This window comes from Mauremys reevesii, linkage group 23 (assembly GCF_016161935.1).
Source record: "Mauremys reevesii isolate NIE-2019 linkage group 23, ASM1616193v1, whole genome shotgun sequence".
NCBI classification, from domain to species: domain Eukaryota; kingdom Metazoa; phylum Chordata; order Testudines; family Geoemydidae; genus Mauremys; species Mauremys reevesii.
In genome coordinates this window covers 11215358-11239016 of record NC_052645.1, presented here as the reverse complement: position 1 = coordinate 11239016, position 23659 = coordinate 11215358, and the positions used below count along the sequence as shown (strand labels likewise).

Sequence of the window (23659 nt, the reverse complement as noted above, 5' to 3'; positions counted from 1 at the left end):
AGACAGACTCCAAGCAAGGGGAGGGAGATGAGCGAGACCTGCCCGGGTGTCCTGCCAGCAAGAGCAGCACTGGCTCCCTCTCAGAGGATGCAGCCCACGGCAGTGCTGAGCCTCGAGGTCGTGTCTGTCTTGGGCCAGGGCTGGGAATGACATGAGAGAATTTGTGCACGGATGGTTTGGGGAAACACTTTCTTCCCATAACTCGGCCCTCTGGCCGGGTCGATGCCCTTTTGAGAGCCCGACGCCGGCCTGATAGAAAGGTGAGGTCCCTGGTCACACAGGCCTATTACGGGTATTGGTTGGGGCCTGCCTGGAAAGACCTGTCTGTGTGCTTCCGTTCCCCACCCCCGGCCACGCTCGGTGAGTCCCTGGGACGAGTTTAGACCTCCTGAAAGAACACAGCCCTCAGGTGCGGGGGTGGAAGGAGGGAGGAGGAAGACACCATGCCCCACAGGGTTCACCCTCTCTGCAAATGGGATTGTGTGGGGCATGCTCAAATGGTCCTCCTTGATGACTGAGCCTGTAGGAGATGGTGAACCCCCGTGAGATGCCTGCTATAATATGGTCCAGGGAACGGGGTCGTTGATGGACGACCTGCAGAGGGCTTTGGGGTCTGGTTGAGCTGGGCTGGGCAGTTGATGTTTAGCCTCACCTGCCTCTCTCCAGTCTGGAAGGTTGCACTGGGATTCTCTAGCGGGAACTGGTTCTCTTGAGCGAACTTCCATGCGGTCTGCAAGGAGCATCCTGGTCCTGATTCTCCTTCCCCCTGTGCAGCCGTTACGCCAGCATAGTGCATGAATGGTCTGATCCGGCAGCTTGTTACGCTCCCTTTGCACTGGTGTAAGTGATAGCCCAGGGTGCAGGGCAGTGGAGAATCAGGCTCAAAGAGAATAACCTGGCTGCTGGTATTTTGGGACTTCTCCTTCTGGTATGGAAGTGCCAGAACAGCCAGTGGCTGCTTAGCTGCCTTTCTTGGTCACCCTCCATTGGAGGAAGTCAAGGTGAGGGGATGGCGAGGACTCACGACCGGGGAGGATGAGCATCCCCACATTTCCGATGGGGAAACTCAAAGGTGAAGTGATGTGCCCAAAGTCACATCACACAAGTTCTTTCTTTCGTTCTTATCTATTTGAGCTGTTCATCTAGGGCCTGATTCTCGTTTACACTAAGGTCCTTTACATCACTGTGGCAGTGTAAAGAGACCTTAACTGGGTGTAAGTTACGTTTACACCTGCTTTGTCTCCTTTATGTTGCCCAGAGTGGTGTAGAGGGGCCTTCGTGTCAATGAGGATCCAGGCTCTGCTTTGCTAGACCTGGATCTTCCTGAGCAATCGGGCTGCACCGTGGCCTGGCATTCACTAGGATCAAAGCTGGGGCTCACCAAATTCATTTCCTTCGGGTCCTGCCGCAGATTTAGCCCCGTTGCCCTTCCTGGTGGATGGTTTCCCTTGTGTCACGCCTCTCTCCCTCTCTCCCTGCCAGAGCCCATGAGGGCCCCCAAAGGCCTGGCCTTCTCTGAGATCCAGTCCAGGCAGCTGACGCTGCAGTGGGAGCCGCTGGGCTACAACCTGACACGCTGCCACACCTACACGGTCTCCCTCTGCTACCGCTACTTCGTGGGCACCAGCCACAACCAGACCTTCCGGGAGTGCATGAAGATGGAGCACAACGTCCACCGCTACACCATCAAGAACCTGCTGCCCTACAAGAACGTCCACGTGAAGCTCATCCTCTCCAACCCCGAGGGGCGCAAGGAAGGGAAGGAGATGATATTCCAGACGGACGAGGATGGTAAGTGCCAGCTGCTGCCCCTGTGCGCTGGGTCGCCCTCTCCTTCTGCCTCTGCACCAGGTAAGCCCCAGCTTGGGGCAGGGCAGGAGAGCACGCAGAGAGGGCACCGAGGGACCCTTGCATAGCCCCTCTGTGCGGCGGAGAAGGCCTCTGAGCCAGCCCATGCAGGCGGGGAGTGTGGTGACTGGGGCAGTGCAGGGGATGGGCTCTGTGATATGTGCATAGGCCATGCAGTGGGGTTGTGGTCACTCTTCCAGTCCATAGTCTGGAGTAGCAGCTCTGAGGTTGGAGGTGTGCAGTGCGGTCCCATCCCCTGGCCCCGGCGTGTGGGCATGGCCTTCAGCTCCCCAGGCCCATCCCAGACATAGCCCAGGGACTCACACGTATGCGGCTGACGTGAATTTCACCCGCAGTGAGCATGGCTAAGGGATTCAGGGAGGGATGTTGCAAGCACAAAGGTCTGGAAGGATGGCAGATGGGCAGTGCTGGGAGTGGGCAGGTGCTCCGAGGAAAGGGGAGTCTTGGTGAAAACTCATTTCCAGCAGCAGGGGAGGGAAAGATCAGCGAACAGCTCGGGAGGCCCAGTGAATAGGATGCAGGGTAAAGTGTTTTGAGAGAGACACGTAGGGGCCTGGGGCCTGGACTGCAGAAACCCCAGAGATGTTTGGGGAGGGATGGATAGCTAGATAGTGGGAGTGCAGGGGATGGATGGATAGGTAGGGTATGCGTGGAGACAGACAGAAGGACCATGCAATGGCAGGGAAAGTGAGACGGCAAAAGCGATGGAGGAAAAGAGGGACCAGGGAGAGCGAGAGGGGTGCTGAAATCCCAATGGAAAGCCATGTGTGTCCCCGGTCACTCCCACTCCGGGCAGTGAGGGTAGGTGACAGCTTTGTATCGTTGCCTCACCAGCCTTGAGTTTCCATAGTCCATCTGTGTCTCTTCCCCTGCGCTGCCACTCAGCAGAATCCTCCCGTGGCGGGGGGAAGGGGCTCCCTGGGGCGATTCCAGCCTGCGGGAATAAAGCACCGCCGTTCGGGAATTCACCCACAGCTGGAAGTGGCTACCAGAAGAGGGGATTTGTTGATAAATTGGATGGTCAGAGGCTTGACCACACTTCTGTTCATTCTGAAATATATTCTGGAGACCAAATAACCAGCGTCAGTCAGCTTGATTGCTCTAAGCCCGGTACAGGAGAGAGGTTGTATACAACAGCGGTCTCTGGGAAGCCCTCTCGTGCAGCCTGGCCACACTCACCTGGCATAGCAGGTGCTGAAGCCATCTTTTTATGCCCTGCCGGTTTACAGTTAAGAGGTACTATGTGCGCCATCTGAAACTAGATTTAACCAGTCGGCTTTTTGCCTTGTTTTTCTGGTACCCCTTATCTCGCTGTTCTGAACACGTATGTTGCGGGTACCCAGGCGCGTGAAGGCACCTGCTAGGTCTGTCCTAGGGTAGAACAATCATATACCTTGTCCTGTTCCTTGGGGATGTTCCAGTGTTGCCCTGTGAGAACAACTCCCTTCCTCTCGCTGTGGTAAAATGATCCTGTGTCCTGATCCGGATGGTTTTCCTGTCTGCTTAAGCTAAAGCTTACTTCAGCTAATGCAGGGTGGTGTGGGACAGCTAGCACAAGAGAACGGGATTATAGTAAAGGTATAGGCCAAATTGAGCAATGGGACTACAGTAATATGTGTGCTCAGTGCTATTTGTGGTGTGGATAATACCTGTTGTTAATACACCATCGCTAAGCTAGCCAGCTCGGACTGGTTAGCAGGACTCTCACACACCCACAACCCCTGGCTCGAGCAGACTGCTCGGCCTCTCTCCTTCCTGCCCTACAGTCGTCCCTCAGCCATCGCCTCCCCCTGTGCAGTCTGTCCCTGTCCGGACTGAGCGCCGGAGTGGGTCGCTCCATGCTGGGCGGCGCCCGACGGCCTGGCTGTTCTGATTTGTGTCTTTTCAATGGAAGGGCTCTAGTTCTGCTTCCAAGCGCAGGTAGTGGCCGGGTGGTAGGTAAAACCTACTGTGCAGGACAGGGCACGTGTTGGGGCCCAATCCTGCACTCCTAAGAGCGCTGCTGCGTGAGCACCAAGTTATTCTGCCCGGTAGCAGGAGTGAGGTTGAAGAGAGGATCACCTCACTACTGGGAGCAGGGTGGTGCTTAACCCTACACAAGCCCATCCTCCACCCCCGTCCCGGTCCTTTTCGCCGCGTGCTCCCTCAGGTGAGGGGGCTGGTGCTCGGGGGCGGGTGTGTGCCTTTCAGAGCAGAGGGCTCCATCTCGCACTTACCCTGACTTGTGCCGAGTGGCACTTTCCACCACCGCTTTGCGTAACAACCTTGTGCATGGCCTTAGAACTGGCAGGACCAAGACAACCAGGCAGCGCTTTTCAATTCTCCATCAGAATTTTTAGTTTTGTCGCATTTCTCCTTTGGCAACCAGATTGTTCTCAGCACCGAACATCCTTGGTCTTTGTTCTTCTTGTTAGGGAATCGAAGCCTAATAGCAATCATAATAATTAAAATAATTAGTACCTAGTGTTTAGGCAGCCCCTTTCACCCCAGGCTCACAAACACTAATTAATTAAGCCCCCGTAAGGTAATTATTAACAGCAATAAAGAGTCAGAGGTCAGCCTGCCTCGGTTATCGGCTTTGTTTAGCTGGCCGGAACAAGAGCACGGCCGCGTGGTTTCGTAGCATGTGAATGAGCTGCCTGCTGTTCGTCGGATGACCCGTGTGTGTGGCTGAGAGCGCAGCAAGCTCCGGCTCCTGGTGGAAAGTGTTTTCCCAAACCGTCTGTGCACAAATTCTCTCACGTCATTCCCAGCCCTGGCCCAAGACAGACACGACCTCGAGGCTCAGCACTGCCGTGGGCTGCATCCTCTGAGAGGGAGCCAGTGCTGCTCTTGCTGGCAGGACACCAGGGCAGGTCTCGCTCATCTCCCTCCCCTTGCTTGGAGTCTGTGTGAAACCCCAAGTCTCTACCGCTCTGGGTCCGTACACGCTGTCGGCGGTGTTACTACGGAGCCATCGGGGCCCCCTTACGTCACCCCCACCCGAGCTGTTGTACATTGACCCCAGCTCTGCACCAGGCTAGGCAGCCTCTTCCCCTCCCGCCCTCGTTCCAGGGAGCTGAGATTTCTGGCTCGGGGCAGGTATCACCGGGTGGGCGGGTGACTCTTGTCTCAAAGCGCGTTGAGGCCGGAAAAGCCAAAGTCTCCCAGTGTGGTCGGAGCCCTGGGGACAAGAGGCCCTGCCATCAGCACTGGAACCTGACTGCCCTGTGTCGAGACCTAGCTCGTCCCCCTGATGCTGAGCCACTGGGCTGGCCTGCCCGTGGCATGTTAAATAATAGTTTCTGTGCCTCCGGAGAAGTCCCCGTTCTCATGCTGGTGCTTTGCTAGAGAGGCTGCCTCTTAGCAGCCACCAGAAATTAGAGATGGAAAAAAACTATTCCCAGCAGGTCGGCTAAAGCAGTGGTTCTCAGCCACTCCTATGTCTCCAGCAGCTCGCTGGCACTTCCCTCCCTCTTAGAAAGATGGGAAATGCAGAGTGGCCCAATGCCCAGGCTGAGTTCCTAGGATCTAGACCATCCCAGGACTCCTGACTATTGCAGCACTGAAGTCAGAGGGAACTTTGCCATTTAATGGGGCCAGTGTTTCAGCTTTAATAACAAGGAGTCAGATGCAGCTGAAGAAGTGGGTTTTTTACCCACGAAAGCTGATGCCCAAATAAATCTGTTCGTCTTTAAGGTGCCACCGGACTCCTTGTTGTTTTTGTGGATACAGACTAACACGGCTGGTATTTCAGCTTTGGCCCCTTCCCTATATTCTCCAGGGCTTTATCCAGTCGAGTTTTCAACGTCCCAAGAGACCGGGTTCCTGCCACTTCCCAGCGCTGCAGCCTAATCGAGCAGGAAGCGTTGGCTTGACATTCAGCATCCATTTCCCTGCTCTCTCCCGCGGTGCCAGGCAGGGATTAGCTGAGCAGTCTAGCCCTACAAAGTTAATTTCGAGCTCTGAAGATCCAGATAATGTGACATGAAATCCAAGACAGAGCCGTGTTCTAATGAAGTGGAACTGGTACAGTATTTCAGGAGCCAGCCACAGGAGCTGTACGGTGTCCCATGGGAGCTCAGGGAAGGTAACTTCCACTAATGACTCATTATGCCAACTCCCTTCTCGCTACCCAGCTCTCAGCCCCCCACATGTGCTGAGGGACTCGGACGGCTGAAAGGGCTGCATGCACCAGGAATCTGCCACCTGCTGGGCGTGCAGTAATGGTGGCTTTGGTTGCATGAGGGCCTGATCCTGCGCTGTGCAGGTGCAAAGTGTTGGGCCTAAGAAGACAAGACGTAAAGAGTGGAATGGGGTAGGGGGCGCCAGGCAGATCCATGTGGCGTGGCTGAGGGTGCTACCGGGCAGCCCCCTAGTTACAGGCGCTGGATGCTAGCTGGATCCTGGCTATATGAGTGGAGCCGCCGGAGCAAGGACTCAAAGGGGAGAACCTTATTAGCAGTAAGGGTCCTGCTTAAATCCATGTCTCCGACATGTCCATCCTCACCTGGTACGTGTTTAGCACTGACTGAGCAGGCATGCATGGGCCGGTGATGTGGAGAGCTGCACCCGGTCATGCTGGTGCATAGCAGCTTTGCAGATCCTGCTGGGAGCTGCGCAAGGACGGCAAGGGACAGGGGCTTAAGCAGCAGGACGTTCAGGAGTGACTCCTGCCGAGAAAGGCCCTGGATGAAGTGGAGCGTCTGGGCTGCACAGAGGGGCAGGAGAAGGCTCTTCCAGCCATTACAAGCTTTTGGGTTTGCCTCTGAACCTGGACCTTTTGAGGTTCATCCATCACTTACAGTTAAGTTGCCTAAGCACGAACAGAATGTGTAAGACCTAAAACATGCTGGCCGGAGAGCATCAACAGCTCCCTGCCCCTCACTGGCATCCTACCCTGTAATTACTCCAGATTTGGTGCAGGTCAGAACATCCTGAGGGTGCGTCACCTATTCAGTGGTCTCTCTAAGCAACAGCATGAGAGCTAACCTAATCTAAGCAAGAACAGGATAGGTACCGACGTAGTCACAAGGGAACGAGCTGCCTGTGCCTGTCTTCCAAACTGTAACCTTAGCATAAGAGTTTACAACGGCAGGTTACAAGGTAATTAATCTCCGCGATATGTTTTAGCCTCAAGTATTAGCAATTAACCTGGAGGAACGTGTAATTACTAAGGACAGTATTAGTGGACAGTATTTAATTTGCAGACTGTGGAAGCCCAGTGCATTGGCTCTGACTCCAAGGAAGGTTTATCGGATCCGCCTGTCTAGGAAGCGTAGCAAGGAAAACAAAAATGGCAGAGGCTGTTGCAACACTTGGTTCCTTCCTGGGCATTTTCAAACTTCACTCTTAATCCACACCCCACTGTTCGGTCGGGCTGGGAGTCGCTCTAGCCCCAGGCTATGGTGTATAGAGACGACAAAGTTCTTCTCAGTGACCAGCGTTTTTGTAGAAAAACAAGGTTTTGTCAAAAACAATGGTTGTGGGATTTTTTTTTAAACAAAAGTATTAATATCTTCATCAGCAGCCAACTTGTCAACATTTCCAGGTTAACATAGAAAATGGTCTGGTTTTGGTGGCTGAAAGCTGAATTGTCTTTGATTTGCAACAAGAAACACAAAAAACTTTTCATAGGAAATTTTGGAGGTAAAAGAATATTATTTTCCATAGGGGGAAAATATCTTTTCCCGACCAGCCCTAATGTGAAGTTTCAGGTTAGACCGTAGGCGGGGGCTTATGGTCATTCCATGGGCCGTCTTCTGACATGCACAAATGTTTAAGCACTGGTAGTGCGCAAAGCAGCTGGGAAGCTGCCTTTCTTTTTAGCCTACTCCATTAGGGCTGGGAGAAGGAGTCCGCAAAAGGCGATGATCCATCGTGACCCAGCCAAGTAAAACCTCAGCATCACAGATTCAAGCTCCACAGAAACGGGACATCCTGTCTAGTTGCTGTCCAAGAAGAGGCTGAGTTCTGGAGACCATCCTTTGAACCAGGGTTAGGCAACCTATGGCACAGGTGCCGAAGGCGGCACGCGAGCTGATTTTCAGTGGCACTCACACTGCCCGGGTCCTGGCCACCGGTCCAGGGGGCTCTGCATTTTAATTTAATTTTAAATGAAGCTTCTTAAACATTTTAAAAACCGTATTTACTTTACATACAACAATAGTTTAGTTAAATATTATAGACTTTTACAAAACAATCTTCTAAAAATGTTTAAATGTATGACTGGCACACGAAGCCTTAAATTAGAGTGAATAAATGAAGACTCGGCACAGCACTTCCGAAAGGTTGCTGACCCCTGCTTTGAATGATGGAGACGTTAGGTCTCTTTGCCTGTGACTGCCTCGCTATATCCCCAGAACACCCGCTATAATGAGCAGACGTCGCGACGTAAAAGCAATCTCCTCAGCGTGCCAGAGTTTGAGGCTGTCATTATTAATTCCATGGCTGCACCGTACGGCCCCCGACTCAGACTGGTGCTAAGGGCTGTCTGTCCAGCTAATGAAAGGCTCTGCCCCAAAGAGCTTCCAGTCTAAGTGGACAAAGGAAGGATGCTCATTCCCACTGTACCGAGGGCAAGGTGCTAAAGCCCAAAGCGATTCAATGACGTGCACAAGGCATCTGTGGCAAAGCTGGGACTGGAACCCAGATCTGTTGAGTCCTGCAGTACCAGGACCACAGGAATAGCCGTTCTTCCTACACCCAACCCTACAGCCGCCTTCCCGAAACCCTGCTCTGAACCTGCCTGATGTATCTGCGCCCACCTCAGCACACCCAGCTGTTTATTTTTGATCTGTAATTGCTCCAGCTGTTTTTACCATGCTGTGATGGCTCCAGCTGTTTTCTTATTGTGCTGTAATACAGTAGCTCCAGCTGTTTCCTTGCTGTACTGTAATCACTCCAGCTGCTTTTCACCAGACATGGATTAACCAGACTTTTTTTTTTTTCTTCCCCCTTGAGTGAAACTTGATACAATATACAGTCTCTCCCTTTCAAGGGATCAATAAATCTCTGTATGAGCGTGGATCTATTGTAAATTATACATGTGTATTTGTCTCACTTACATATCTGTCCGATTTATCTAAATTAGCTCATGATTGTGCATGAAATGCAGTTCCCGGGTTTGAAACCAGCATCGAGTAGAAACACATTCAGATTTTTGGTGGCTTTGTTATGTTTTTTCATGTTAAAACCTTAGCAGAAAAAGGTTTGGAAAGTGCCTATGTAAAAATAGCCCCTTCTCAGTCAGCAAATCCGTCCCCGGCGTGTATCCAAAGTTAGATCTGCGGATGTTAGTGGCTGAGATAAGTCTCTGCTGCTTTTTATTCCTGGGAGCCCTGCAGAGCCAGCTCAGGCCTTGGTGAGCGAGCTGGATTCTGTTCCAGGGAATGCATCGTCGTCAGACTTGTTAAGCACGTTCCAATTGCAGTCACGCTGAAGATGACGGGCCGGCTTCCTTCCTGATGGGGGAAATTTTTTCAGCTGAGTTACACGGGAGTACAGTATTCGGCCCAGCAAAAGTTCTGTTGCTAGTGATGCTGCATGAGAAGAAAGACCCCGGCTTGGCTTCTAGAGAGGCAGCATGATCCAGTGGTAGGCACCAGATTGGGGCTGTATTCCTGTCTCTGCCACAGACCTGCCCCTGTGACCTTGGGCAAATCACATCATCTCTCTGTGCTTGTTTCTCTTGTCTCTTTAGACTGCAAGCTCTTTGGGTCAGGGATTGGCTCGTACTCTGGGTATGTCTACACTGCAAAAACACGTCTTCCTGATTCAGATTATCTAGCCCATGTTAAAAGAGCAGTGCAGACGCGGCGACTCGGCTTTTGACTTGGGTTAACAGCTGGAGTTAAAGCCTATAGGGGAGCCTGGACTAGAACTTGAACCATTAACTTGAGTTAAAAGCCACGTCTTCACTGCTATTTGAACTAAGGAACTAACCCTAGTTAAAAACAGACCCTTTTTTGCAGTGTAGACATGCAAATAATAATAAGTAATAATAGTAATAGTCATGTAGGCTGGGCACATCCGATCTGGAAAGACGGAGATACCATAATCCTGGAGCCCCAGGACGCATTTCACGGAGTCGCTTTCCCAAGCAAGCACCACGTTGTAAACTTTTAAAAACTGTAACTGGAAAGAGTTTCTCTCCTCCTGTATCTGTCCCGCCCTCCAAGTCTAAGAGCAACCCAGGATTCTTATTAAAAAATAGGCTGGAAATCTGTAGCAAGCAAGCGCCTGTGCAATTAACTAGGGCGGTGAAGGCTTGTGAATAATAGGACCCTGGATTGTGTTTTATTTTGGCTTTTTTGACATGAAGCAAACTTCATTTGCATATCCCTGTTTGTATATCGCCGCGGAAGGCTGGATGTTCCTGGATGAATCACTGGAAAAGAAATTGCCGGGTACGGCGTGGAAAAGAACAAAGAGAGGATTTTTTTGTTGAGGTGGAAATGCCGTTGGGAAGGAGGCAGGAGGGTTGCTCCTCTACTTGAGTCGTTCCGTATAAAAAACAGTTGCCTCCTCTTACCGTGGCGGTCCGAAAGATGCCTGGAATCCCCTGCTCCTGAGGCGCTGTGGGATGGCTGCCCAGCTTTTCCCAGAAGGCACTGGTACAAACATGGTTATACAGCATAGGACAGGTGGAGGTGCACACACGGGGTTGGCTTGGATAAGCTCCTCTATGAACACAGGTCAGTTGTGTTTCTTGTGACCCATCCAGAGTGCTGTGACCTGGTTGCAACAACACAATTGTGTTTGGAGTGTGAACATTGCCTGGGCATTGTGTTTGGCCCATCTAGATACGCTGGAATCCAGGATCCCTCTGTTTTCATTCCATGGAACATCAGTATTTTCCATCCCGTCCAATGGGAGTGGGTCCCATCCAGCAGGAGCGAGAACTGGGCTTCTGGCTCCAGTCCACCTAGGGAGATCAGCAGAGTTTTGAGTAGTTCACCGGATGTGGGTCTTTCGGATGGGACCTTAAAAAGCAAAACAAAAAAACGGGGTCCCATCCGCTCGGCAGTGGCAGTAAACATCCCATGGCATTTTAGTAACAGTAGCTGCTGTGTTCTGTCGTCCTTGGTCAACCTTTCCTCTCCTCCCACTCGTGTGCATTGTATGGTGATTCACTTGGGTTTTGCCTTCTATGCCAGAGGTAGCCGCATTGCAGTGGTAATCTGTGGTAATGACTGGTAAAGAAGTGCATATGCACACACCCACATATTTCCACACGCATACACCCCCATACAACCACACCCACACGTGTGCAAACATCTATATGCACACACACATGCAGGCACATGTGTGAATGCACCCCGCCCACATTCACATATAAGTGCACACACACACATATATTCACATGCACAGACACACTCAGATTCACGTGCATGCATCCATATGCGCATACACACGTGTGTGCATGCACATCCCCCACACGCTCACTCACACGTGTGCACATGCACTCGTGCACACGCACTCACGAACACACATGCGCCCCTACATCCCTCGAGCTATCACAATCCAAAGTGCTTGGAGCATTTTCTTCTCTAGAAGGGTAAAATAGTTGAGTAATTAGTGATGCACCACTTAGGAGAGCAAATCATTTTGTACTTAACAGGCAGGCGTGAGTGTGTGTATGTTGCTTTATTTAAAGTGTTTACGGAGGGTGGAAAAAAGGCTCGTGAAAGGATTGAGTTTTGGCACAACAAAAGCATAACTCCTCCTCCATTACCGTGGAGTGAAAGCCTCTTAAAGATACAATCGATGGAAGAATAAAACTCCTGCCGACCTTCCCCTGCTGCACACACACACTTTCGGCAATCTCTATGCACGGCGGCGTGGTGCCCGGTACTCAGGAAATCACCAGAGTTCACTTAAACTGCTGTGTTCCGATGTTTATATGAATGTCAGCAGCAGTAATAGTTGTACATTACTAAGTCAGTGCCGCTCAGCAGGACAGACAGGTTGGATCGAATGCCTCTTGCCTCTTGAGACTTGAGTTCCCATTGAGATACAGGTCACGTGAAATGAGCCTTTTCCCCCTCCGCTAGTCTACATAGTTCTAGCTGGATGTTTGATTGACCTGCCTTGGAAAATCACTGCACCGATTCAGCAGTGCCTGTGCAAGTATAAACCCTGGATCAGAACAGCTGACGGGGTTACCGGTCAGGATGGAAGGGCCTCGGCAGCGGCTGCGTGCGTGCGGGCTCTGGACTGGAATAGCTGGAGGGGCATCAGCAAAGCTGTGCAACCAGGCTCCAGACTGGGATGGCAGGATAAGACGGAGGGACATTACCCGAGCTGCAGAGAGCTGGGAATGATGTGTCAGAGGGTACTGCTAGTTGCACGGATGGAGTTGGGTGTGGATGTGTGAGCCAGGGCTGTCAGCATTCCACCACTGGCAGCAAGATTGCAAAGAAATAATAAAGAAAAGGGTCCCTCTCAACTGACTCCAGAAACAAGGCTTCTCGCAGCAACCTCTTGACTGATGATGTGGCTACCTGGTGCCGGCTCTGGTTCCTCTAAGCCAGTGGTCCCCAACGTGGTGCCCGCGGGCGCCATGGCGCCCGCTGGGGCATTTATGTGCACCTGCCTGGTGCCCAGCAGGGGACCTGCCGGGGACAGAGAACTCAGGCTGTGGGCGCTGGTGTTCCCTGTTCCCAGCAGGTGCGGGGCGCACCTAGTGCCCAGCAGAGAAGAGGATCTGGGGCCCCGCGCCGGCTGGGGACAGAGTACTCCAGGGCTGCAGGCACCGGTGTTCTCTGTCCTTGCGGCTTTTCTCCGGCTTCTCTCTGGATTCAGATATTATGTAATATTAAAAATTGTTTGGTATTATTTAATGTACAAATACAAAATAAGCCTTGAAAAATTGTTGACGCCCGCCACGGTCTTCTGAAAACATGAATGTGCTACTGGTCACAAAAAGGTTGGGGACCACTGGTCTAAGCCATCCCAGGTGTGTATCCCAGGGAGCTGAGGAAAGGACACCTCTGGCCCAGAGCACCTGTTACAGTGAGAGCAAACTTGGGCCTGGAAGACGATGCGTGGGAGGCGGATTTGGCAACGAGCACCATGGAGGCAGAGGTGGTTTTGACCATGCAGGCTTGTGAGGCGGCTGGTGGTGGATTTGGGCTGGGAGAGATGGATGATGGGGGTGACCACAAATGAGCTCGCAGTGAGGATCCCTGGAAGATGGTACGAAATCCCAGCCCATGTGATTTATGCTGCTTTGGTTTTGTATCTCCGACTTTGTGCCGCAGACCCTTGCTCCCTGAATTTTTCCCATTTTTTTTTTTTAACCCGTGTCTGGAAGAATCACCTACACTGAAAAAAACCCTTACTGCTGAAAATAAAACCCAAACTTGAGTATCAGGGAGCCAGCTGTTACACGCGCCTGTTCTCTCTGCACCTCTCGCCCTGGGAGAGGGAGCTTTCAGAACGGAGCTCTGGAAAACCTGCTGCCTTACAGAACATAGGAACTGCCAGGTTGGGTCAGAGCCGCGGTCCATCCAGCTCAGTAGCGTGTCTCTGACAGTGGCCAGCACCAGATGTCTCAGAGGAAGGTGCAGTAGTAAGATGTGGGGTAATTTGCCTCCCATGGAAGTCCCTATGAGTTAGCAATTGGCGATCCATTGAAGGGTGAATTTATGCATCTCTTCTACAATGTTTTGTTGGCATTAACTATTTCAATCCTGGATGGTCTTGTTGTCCATAGAAGCATATTTAATGACCTAGATCTCCTGGATGATCCAGCATTCAATAGGATGGTGAAGGAATGTTCCCTGTAGTGTTGTGAAAGGTGTGCATTATTTGATTGGGTTTTTTTGTGCACACTTGTGGTCTGCCTGTGTGTGTGGTTATTGCTATTATTGATTATAATGGAACCCCCAAAACTGTGCATTAATTGGAATGTTATTTGTAGAAATCAGAATGATCTGTCTGCCCCCATACGCACTCCCCTATCTATCTACCGCAATACAAAGAATACATAATACATGTGTCTGCATATATTCTGCACTCCTGTCTGTGGTATCAGAGCAGCCCCTAGGGGGTGCTGTGAGACTTAATTGGCGACTGAAGCCCATTGAGCTCTTCAGATGAGAGGTGCTCTGGGAGAAAGTAACGGATGCCGCAGTTCCAGGCTGCCACGGAGGGTTATGTCTCGCAGCAGCAGGGGAATGTGCCCTGGAAGACTGTGCTCCTGTGTCCTTTGCGGTGAAATGTCAGGTGCATTCCAAACGCTTGTAATTAAATGGAGCATTTGCATAGTGCTGAGCACGGTTTCAATTTGCAGATGAATTCTGTGCATTTGTTTCCAAGAGAAAAAAAAAGTCTCTCTCTGCCCCAAAGGTTTCCCTAATGCTCCATGAATTTAATAAGTGTCTTGTGTACACGTGTACGACATGGCGCTGCTGATTCAATTAACTTGTAAATCAAGTGGAAATAGTGTATTTGCATGGCGGGAACAGTGCATAAGGCGATCCCTGTCCCATGGCTGTGGAATGAGGTCTGAGCAAAAACGCTGCAAGAAAATTGTCTGTGGACATTTGTTTGAAGGAAGAACTGAATTCCCTTCACCTGCAGCTGCCTTCCGGGTGAGGGGAGGAGATCGTATCCCATCAAACGCATTCAGTGGCCGAGATATTCATGGACATGATCAATGTTCATGAAAAACTAATTTTGACTGTGGTCTGAAGATTCAGCATGGTACTAAGCACGTGCCTAGCTTTTAAACATCTGAAGTGTCCTATTGACTTCCAATGCAGTTACTCAGGAGCTTGAAGTTAGGCACATGTTCAAGTTCAGTTCTGAATCAGGGTCTGGTATTCATACTGAGATCCCGACTCCTGAGTCCGCTTTCCTCCAATCAGGCAACAGAATCACTTCCATATGACCTCCGTAGCCAATGGGAATTGGCCAACACACCTTGATTATTGAGTACCCACACAACCAGACAGCTGTGAAACAGCTACGGGTGAGAATCGGTTGGAGAGTGATAGCAAGTCATGGATAGAGTTGAGGGAATCCTGATCCTCTCCCAGGCAGAAGAGGAGCAAATGCATTGAAACCAATAATCTGCAGCTAGACCCAAAAACACAAGAAACTCACCAGGTTTTGTCAGGAAGCCGAATCTCTGGCCAAGGCTTGCAAAGCGTCCTGAGCTGAGTGAGTCTTGGCAGAGCGACAGCTTTGCATCGAAACTGAAAATGCCTATTCAGTGCAGAACTAGGAGATGCTCGAGGCTTTTAACTGAGGTCTTTCTCTTCCTGGTCGTTTTAACTTAAAGTGGAACCCCAGGGCAAGAAGTTTATATGGCTGAAGCCCCTGTGAACCCAAACCACAGAGCTCAACAAAACAGCTAGCCATGGCCTTAATGGAGCATACAACCCAAAAGCCTATTTTCAGGAGGGCCCAGCTAATGGCTGTTAATAGTGGTTTTGGACTTTTCATCCATGCTGTTCTTTCGGCGGCTCCGTCCCTGTGTGCGATGTGTAATTTTTTTTTGTAAGTGGGTATAATTGCTCCCTCTGTCTTAAATTAGAGGGTGCATTTTTCAAGCATTAACGCCTGCAGCAGATGATACGACTCATGAATTGTGATCTCTGCAAAGCAATTGCCTGTTCTGTCCTCCTTAATAAGCACCTTGGGTTGGGGAGAGAAAAAAGAAATCCATGCTAAACGAGTGACTATCGATCTTAGTGTCTTCACTTGTTGTTGCTGTTTGTGGTGGTGATTATTATTCTTATTGCTAATTAGAGGGAACGGTGGTGCCATGCCGAAACTGCCAAAATGTTTGCAGATCAAATCTCACGTGAGGCTTTTATCAGACTGGGCGGAGCAGTGCACAGCACAATCTCCAGGCTTGGGAGAGTGAAGAATACAAATGTAACCCATGCTAACATAGTGTGGCTCTCTGTCCCTCTCGAGTGGCCAGCGTGTGCCTAAAATTTCATGAGTCTGCTACTTCCTTCGTGCCTTTGGCTGAGCCAAGTAGAGGTTCACTATTTTTAGATCCAGAGTCCTTGGGTTCAAACCCAGCAGACAACTGATTCTTCTGTCAACCTTGTAGAGTCTGTACTGGGGCATAGGTTGGTTCATGTACGTCTCCCAAGGATGTACATTTTTCATACCCCGGAGGGTCGTACCTAAATGGACCTAAATTTTAGGCCTGGTATGCAGTACAAAGTTAGGCCAATGTAAGCTGCCTTGCGTTCACCTAGTGTGCATGTGTCTACACTAAAATTTGCCTCTCACTGCTGTACACCGACGTAGCAACACCACCTTCCCGAGCGACGTTGAGCTGTGGTTGATGTACCGAGGGTGATGCAATGGGAGTGTAGATGCTGTGTTAGCGATGTTGACCCTAACAGTCCTCCAGCAGCTGTCCCACAAGGCCTGACACTGACTGCTGTGGTCACCCCTGTGAACTCCACTGCCTGGTGGTCATGGCGACCAGAAGTTCTCCCCCACTCCCTTTAAAGCCGTGTGACTTTTTGAAATGCCGTCTCCTGGCGAGCGCACCTAGCAGCTCCCCATTGTCGTGTGCAGCTGCCCAGCTGACCACGGTGGCGACACTCTCCGGACACGCTCCGGCCTAGAGCAGACAGGAGGTCTTGGCTCTCCTGGGTCTGTGGGGAGAAGAGGTGTGCTGGCCCAGCTATGGCCCAGCCATGGAGATGTGGACACCTACAAGCAGATTGCACTGGGGATGGAGGAGAAGGGGTACGACAGGGACCAGCAGCAACACCGCATGAAAGCAAAGGAACCGCGGCAGGTGCACCAGAAGGCCAGGGAGGCCAACGGTTGATCTGGTGTCGAGCCGCAGACCTGCCACTTTAACAAAGAACGGTGTGCCGTACTTTGGGAGACCCCGCCACCACCCACACGAGAGATACTGCCGAGGAGCCTGAGTCCCAGGCCTCTGGCGTGAACGGCGAGGAGGCGGTGGAGGAGGAAGGGGCACATGCGACTGGATGGGAGCAGCTATGCCATGTGCCAGGATCTGTTTTCTGGTCAGTCCCAGCAGTCGATCATGTGTCAGCCCAGTGCAGGGGAAGGAAGCTCGGGTAAGCGTGTAAATGTATTTCCCATTACAGTGATGTACTGATGGTGCCCCCAAAGTTAGCAGGACACAGCTATCAACTTTTCATTAATTTAGGTGTGTGGGGGGGGGGTGCCAAGCAATTTGTTTACGTGCACCGGGATGTCCCTTGAATCCTCCTGAGAGAGATCTGTGAAGCGGGCATGGAGTTACTCTGCAATCCTCACCTGAAATTAAGGACAACCACAGCATCACATATACTGACCTGTGAGAGCCACGGCTGCTGTATGTTTAGGTAAAATGTTCTGTTCTATTAATTTATTGAGTTTTTAAAGTATTTGCTTTTAAATTGCACAGATTTTTCTTTTCACGGATTTAGTTACTGAATAAAATTCTGTTATCTGGAAAAGAATTCATCTTTATTAGTTCACAACAGAGCGCCTAGCTGTTCTGAAAACTCCCACTCACTTGTTACTGTACAGTGTGACGCAACTCATAGGATCAGTAACAGACACAGTGTAACCATCGTAAATGTACAGCAAGCACTGCAAAATCAAGTGGTGCATTAACAGTGTTATATCCTTAGATGTGCAGCAAGCACCACAAAATTCCTAACAGGCCCCAAAACAGCTGGCCTAGGTAGAGCGCAATCCACCACAAGCCTTACTGTGGCTCACTGTTAATGGGCTCTTTCAGAGCCTCCCTGAGCTGTACAGCTCCGCATTGAGCTCTTCTGATAGTCTTGGTGTCTGGCTGTTCAAACTCAGCAGAGAGCTGCTCCAGCTCTGCCCTCCACCCCAATGACAATTTTGCCCCCTTTGCTTCACGGATATTGTGCAGGACACAGCAGACGGCGATAACCATTGGGATGTTTTTCTCACTGAGATCCAGTCTCGCAAATAAACAACACCAGCGTCCCTTCAATCTACCAAAAGCACATTCAACTGTCATTCTGCACCTGCTGAGCCAGCAGCTGAATCTTTCCTTGATGCTGTCAAGGTGGCCGGTGAACGGCCTCCTGAGTCAGGGGAGAAAGGGATAAACTGGGTGGCCCAGGACCACTAGTGGCATTTCAACATGGCCAATGGTAATCGCCTGATCGGGAAATAAAGTCCTTGCTTGTAGGTTTCTGAACAGTCTTGTGTTCTTAAAGATGTGAGCATCATGCACCTTCCCTGAGCAGCCAATACTGATGTTGGTGAAGCATCGCTGGATTTGCAATACTTGCATGGCCATAGAAAAGTCGTCGTTTCTGTTCGTATACGCTGTGGCAAGGTCGTCTGGTGCCAAAGTAGGAATGTGTGTCTGTTGCTCCACTGCAGTTCGGGAACCCCTTTGCTGCAGATTCATCCTCAACATCCCTGTAGCGAAGCAAAGACTCACTGGCGTGGCGCCTCCTGCTGGTCGTCTCGGGAATTAGCTCTTCCAGCCCGGAGCACCCTCTGCAGGCTGGTGTCTCGCTTGCCGCTGGCCCCGTGTCCCTCCCAGACCCCGGTGCCCTTCTAGATGAGGGTTCTGCCCCTGGCAGTACCCCCTTAGTCTGGGTCTCCCCTCCCCGGGGAACCCCCACCCCCTATCCCTCCCTTGCCTCAGTGGCCAGCCACGGGGAGTGTCTGAGCGCTCACAGGTGTATCGAGGAATCTACCCTGTGCTTTGTAAGGATGAAAAAATGAAAGCTGCTTTGTCTCTCAGATTCCAGACTCATCCTTAAGGGGTGTGCCATCCTGTGGCTACTCGGGGATTTTGTAGGACCTACCAAAACCATTATCCAAAGATCTTGAGCACTTTAGTAACATACTTTAACTGTGTGTGCCTTGCAAGGTGGGACAGTTATCTCCATTTTACTGATGGTCAAACGGAGGCACTAAGATGTTAAGTGATTTGCCCAAGGTCACGCAGCAGCTCAGTTGCAGAGCTGGGTACAGAAGCCAGGAGTCTTGACATCATGTTCCCTGCTCTGTCCTCTAGGCTGCAAATCTAGATTGGTAAGAGCTGCAGGTTTCTCTATGAAGCCGTAAGAGAGGAGAGTGCCCCCTTCCCACCCCACCATCTAGGGGATGAGGGCCCCAGAGAGAAGTTTATCAGAGGAATGATTCTCTCCGTCCTATTATTTATTTCTTCAGCCCAATTTAGCAGCTCCATCTGGCCAAGTGTTTCATTGCCCCGGGGCTGAACTGAGGTAGGGCCTGCTTCAATGGCAGCCAATGGAAAGGTTCACTAGTGAGCTTTGGAGCTAGGCCTACGTGGAAAATCCACCCCACGGAGCAACACGGTTATGGTGACCTATGCTGCTGGGAGGGCTTCTCCTGTCGCCATAGCTACCGCCTTTCGGGGAGCTGGAGCGCCTAGGCCGACCGGAGAAGCTCTCTCATCAGCTTAGGTGGTGTCTTCACTTAGCGCGACAGTGACGCAGCCAAGTGTAGCCAGGCCCTTAGTGTTTGTTTCCGAACTCTCGGGTGCCCCTGAGGCCATGAAGGCCCCTGTGCTGCGTTAGCCTCGGTACTTGTGTGACCTCTTCATTGTGGTGTCTGAGCACCTCGCAGCCCGTACAGTATTTAGCCTCGTGACCCCACCCCCACCCGTGGGGTAGGGCGTTGCTGTTATCTCCGTCGGGCACCTGGAGGACTGAAGCTCCGCGAGAGCAAGGCCCAGATCCTCACTGATCTCAGTGGGAGCCAGGCTCCTGTGAGATCTAGGCCTAGGTGACTTGCCCAAGGTCACGGAGGAAGGCTGTGGCAGAGCAGGGACGTGACCCCCCCCAGTCCCCAAGTGCCAGGACGACGCCCATGCACTGGGCTGTCCTGATCTGAGCACTGAACTGACGTTGTCCGTTCCAAACGCTCCAGGAAGAGTCCGGCCCCTGGTTGCTTTGTGCCTTCTACCCCTGGGCTGGGGGGAGCTGGCGGAGGTTGCAGTGACGTCTATACCTATGTAGCCCCTGGTTTCCTGAGGCTGCTGTGCGAGCCCTGCCTGTGTCCTAGCTCAGGAATGCTGTGGGCTGCATCCTCAGCCGGGGTGATTTGGTGCAGCCCTATTAAAGTCAATGGAGCTTTGCTACCTTCCACCAGCTGAGGATCTGGCCCTTTATGTTCAAAACTCCCTGCGGCTGCTATTTTCTTTCCAGCTGGGTGGGGGCCAAAAGGCCTGGGGGATGCAGGCAATCCTCAAAGAGCCACCAATCAGCCCTAAACCCTGTCCGGGCCAGGAGCTGCACCAGCGTGAGGTGTGTGAACCCAAATGCTGAATCTCCTGGGCTTGAGCCGTGCCCCCAGCATTGTCTAAAAGGCGGGTAGGGTTTTGGGGGGGGGCATAATGATGCAGACGTTCTTGTTTGCTTTTAACTCCTCTTTGACCACCAACGCTTTCAGCGAGGCCGAGCGCCCGGCACAGACTTGCGTCCCTCTGCAGAATTTCATCGTTCCTTTGTTCTTCTCTTTGTTTCACTAGTCCCCGGAGGCATCGCCTCGGAGTCACTCACCTTCACCCCCTTGGAGGACATGATCTTCCTGAAATGGGAAGAGCCACTGGAGGCCAACGGGCTGATCACCCAGTATGAGGTAGGTTCTACAGCATTATTCAGCAGGAAGGGAGAAGCACCTGGGGCCGGGGTGATGGAGACATGGATAGGTTCTAAGAGAATCCTCTTAAATGTCTGTAATCCTTTTACCACAAATCTACAGCTCTGGAACTAAGACTTGAAAAGTTATCAGGCCCTGGTACAAAGCCTAGTAAAGAATAATAAAAATTACATCATTTAGCTCTCATAGAGCCAGGAGCGTCCAAGTTCTTATCTTACCTCTGCCACTGATTCACTGTGTGGCCTTGGTTGAGTCACTTAGGTCCCAAAGTGGCCTGTAATTTTTGAGTGCCTCCATTTTGGACACCCAGGGCCTGACTTTCAGAGGGCCTGATCACCTGCAGCTGCCATTGGCTTCACCTGGAGTTGCATGTGCTTGGCACCTCTGAAAATCCGACCTAGCTCTTTTCTGCAGTTGGGCATCCAACCGTAGACGTGCCCAACATGAGAGACCACCCTTGAAAATTTGCCATTAGCCCTCCCTGTGTCTCCATGTCCCCAGAGGACAGTACCAGATACTTCCCAAGCCAGCAGTGAGGACTAATCCGTTAAGTGTTTGTACAGTGCTTTGAGAATGCAAAGCATCATTTAAGTTCTGGGTAGTGTTAGTCCCCAGACTGATGTGTTTCGCTGGGCATCTGGCAACTGGTCTGGTCCACTCCCAGCACGTTAGGCAACACAGGAGCGGTTGGCAGAGTTTGTTCCTTTCTCAGCAAGGCATTGAGGTGAGACTTTCTTTGGGCGTCTCTTTCTGCTTGGTTCAGTGCAGAGAGAAAATGTCACATTGTGGCCGGTGTGTTTCTCGAATGGGGACGATTGCGGGAGGGCCCCTCTGTGTCTCCCAAATGCAGTCAGGCAAGACTCCCTCTTATCTCTCTTTGCTTTTCAGCCTTCACGTCAGCCTCTCCGGCATCAACAAAATTATTAGAGCGCGGAACCAGACAAATGAAAAGCTGATGCATATCTACGTTCCCCTCGCTGCGGGTGCCTGAACCGCGCTGCGTGGGGAATGATGGAGGCTCAGCTTTTCATTCGGGAGCCGCTGTTTTCTATCAGAGAGATTAAGGGCTACTGCGTCGTTATTGCTACCTTCGAGCCTTGGTTTGGAGTGTGGGATCCAGCCTGCTTTTTATCCTCTTTACAAAGGGGTCTCTAGCTCTCTCTGTGTCCCTCTTTGAATGCCCCTATAATCCCCTTGCAATGGCTTTTCGCGCCGGAGCCCCTGCAAAAGGACAAGCCTGGTTTCTGAAGGGAACTCCTTAGAAGCCTGAAGGGGTGGCTGCTGGATGGGTCGTGGCACAGTTGGTTAGTGCACCGGCCTGGGGGGTGTGGAGCGGAGGGTTTAAATCTGCTGTTAGGTCTGAGGTTAAAAATGAAGCTGTTGGGTGCTAGCTGACCTTGGCTCCCAGCAGGCTTTTCTCCCCAGGCTGTTTCTGCTCGAGAGAGGGCAGTTGGGGGGCCCAGAGCTGGAATGTCAGGGGGCTGCAGGGGAGGGGTGTTGGCAGGGCTGTGTGTGGGTCTCAGGATGGCATAGCAGAGGGTGCTGTCAGGTTTCTTGCACAGTCTTGGGTCTGTCTAGTGCTTCCAGCTGGTTACTTTCTCCGGTTCAAATTCAACACCAAGCTTGTTTTAGGGATAGATTGGTGAGGCCTCTTTCTATATTTAAAAAACCCAAAGCAGCTCCGCACTGCTCCCACCTCTTCCCCATGTCTGTGTTCCATGCAGGGGCCCTCCGCTCAAGGGCCCAGATCTGCATGCCCCACCCAAACACCGTGCTGCACAACCACCTCATACTGACCCCCTGCTCTCCCCCTCCCCTCGTGAATCCGCTCCCCCCATCAGCCCATTTATCTACCCCCCTCTCTTCCCATTTGCGATGGCAGCCAGGCAGCTGTCTCACGATCTCTCGTGTGCTCCTAGATCAGCTACCAGAGCATCGAGTCTTCGGACCCAGCCGTCAACGTGCCAGGCCCCCGCCGCACCGTCTCCAAGCTCCGCAACGAGACCTACCACGTCTTCTCCAACCTGCACCCGGGCACCACCTACCTGTTCTCCGTGCGGGCGCGCACTGGCAAGGGTTTCGGCCAGACCGCGCTGACCGAGATCACCACCAACATCTCCGGTAGGCTATCGAGAGGCTGGCTCGCTGGCTTCGGGCCGGGGAGAGGTTGGCAGGGTTGGAGAGGAGGGAAAAAGGGTTTGCTCTTTCCATGTCTGTATCTGTGCCGACCTGTGAGCCCAAACTCCCAACCCACTGTGGGCATGATAGTGCCTTGGCACAGGGGTAGGGGCGACAGCCCTGGTGACATGGCCAGACCCCAGGAAATCAGCCTCCCTGAGGTTCTCCTCGCAGTCTCAGCTGGATCTTTCTTTGCATCCTGTCCTCCCGCTTCTCCCTGGCCCTTTTTCCACTTCCCAGAGTAACCACTGATTTGTTTTCCTTTTGCGGCAGTTGGCTTCCCTGCTGCTCCAGAGGCTCAGTGCAGCAGGCAGCGATAACGCCCCCGTAAACTTAAACAGTGCCGGGGCAGGGTCTGTCTAAGCTACTGCTCGTGCTAACTCCGCGCTGCAAAGTGCAAGCCAGCAGGTGGACACCAGGGCTCGGGAGCTCGCAGCTGCGTGCACTGTTTAGCATGCGCTTTGGGAAACGTGCTGGGGAAGGACAGGACTCTGCTTCTCCCCAAGACAGGCACAGCTTGGAGAGTGGCAGTGCCTGCTTCCTGCCAGCCTGAGCCCCAGGGACCAGCCACAGGGAGAAAAGGGAGTTCACGGCTATGCAGTCATCAGCCTCTAGGTTCGGACTGCCAAAAAGCTGGTCACTCAGTGCTGCGACTATCTTTCTGCTAAGAACTAGATAGAGCCCACGGCCTCACCCCACCCACGGCCTCACTCTACCCATGGCCACACTCCACCCACGGCCTCACCTCCCCCACGGCCTCACCTCCCCCACGGCACGCAGCGGCTCTCGGCCAATGTCCAGTGCCCCTCTGGCTTGGATTTGAACTGGTGACTCCCTGCACAAAGAGAAATTCCTCCATCTCCTATTCTGAGCACCCCGTCCTGCCTGTCCACAGCACCCTCAGTGAACCCTCTTCCCCCATGCCCCATGCACCGGCAGCCGCTTCCGCACTGTGCTAATACCCGATCTGACGGGAATCTGCACAGCCCTTCCAGGAGGCAAGAGAGAG

At 52.0% G+C, this 23659-nt stretch overlaps 1 protein-coding gene across 7 annotated transcripts in view; it reads left to right on the top strand.

Annotated features, from left to right (window-relative positions):
• PTPRU (protein tyrosine phosphatase receptor type U) overlaps nucleotides 1–23659 on the top strand; it is a 327477-nt gene that overhangs the window by 203515 nt on the left and 100303 nt on the right. For all 7 annotated transcript variants that reach the window (XM_039511303.1, XM_039511302.1, XM_039511300.1 and 4 more), the window contains 3 exons: nucleotides 1483–1791; nucleotides 20342–20451; nucleotides 22392–22593. In XM_039511303.1, coding sequence (XP_039367237.1) covers nucleotides 1483–1791; nucleotides 20342–20451; nucleotides 22392–22593 — 621 coding nt within the window. The remainder of the gene's footprint in view (nucleotides 1–1482; nucleotides 1792–20341; nucleotides 20452–22391; nucleotides 22594–23659) is intronic.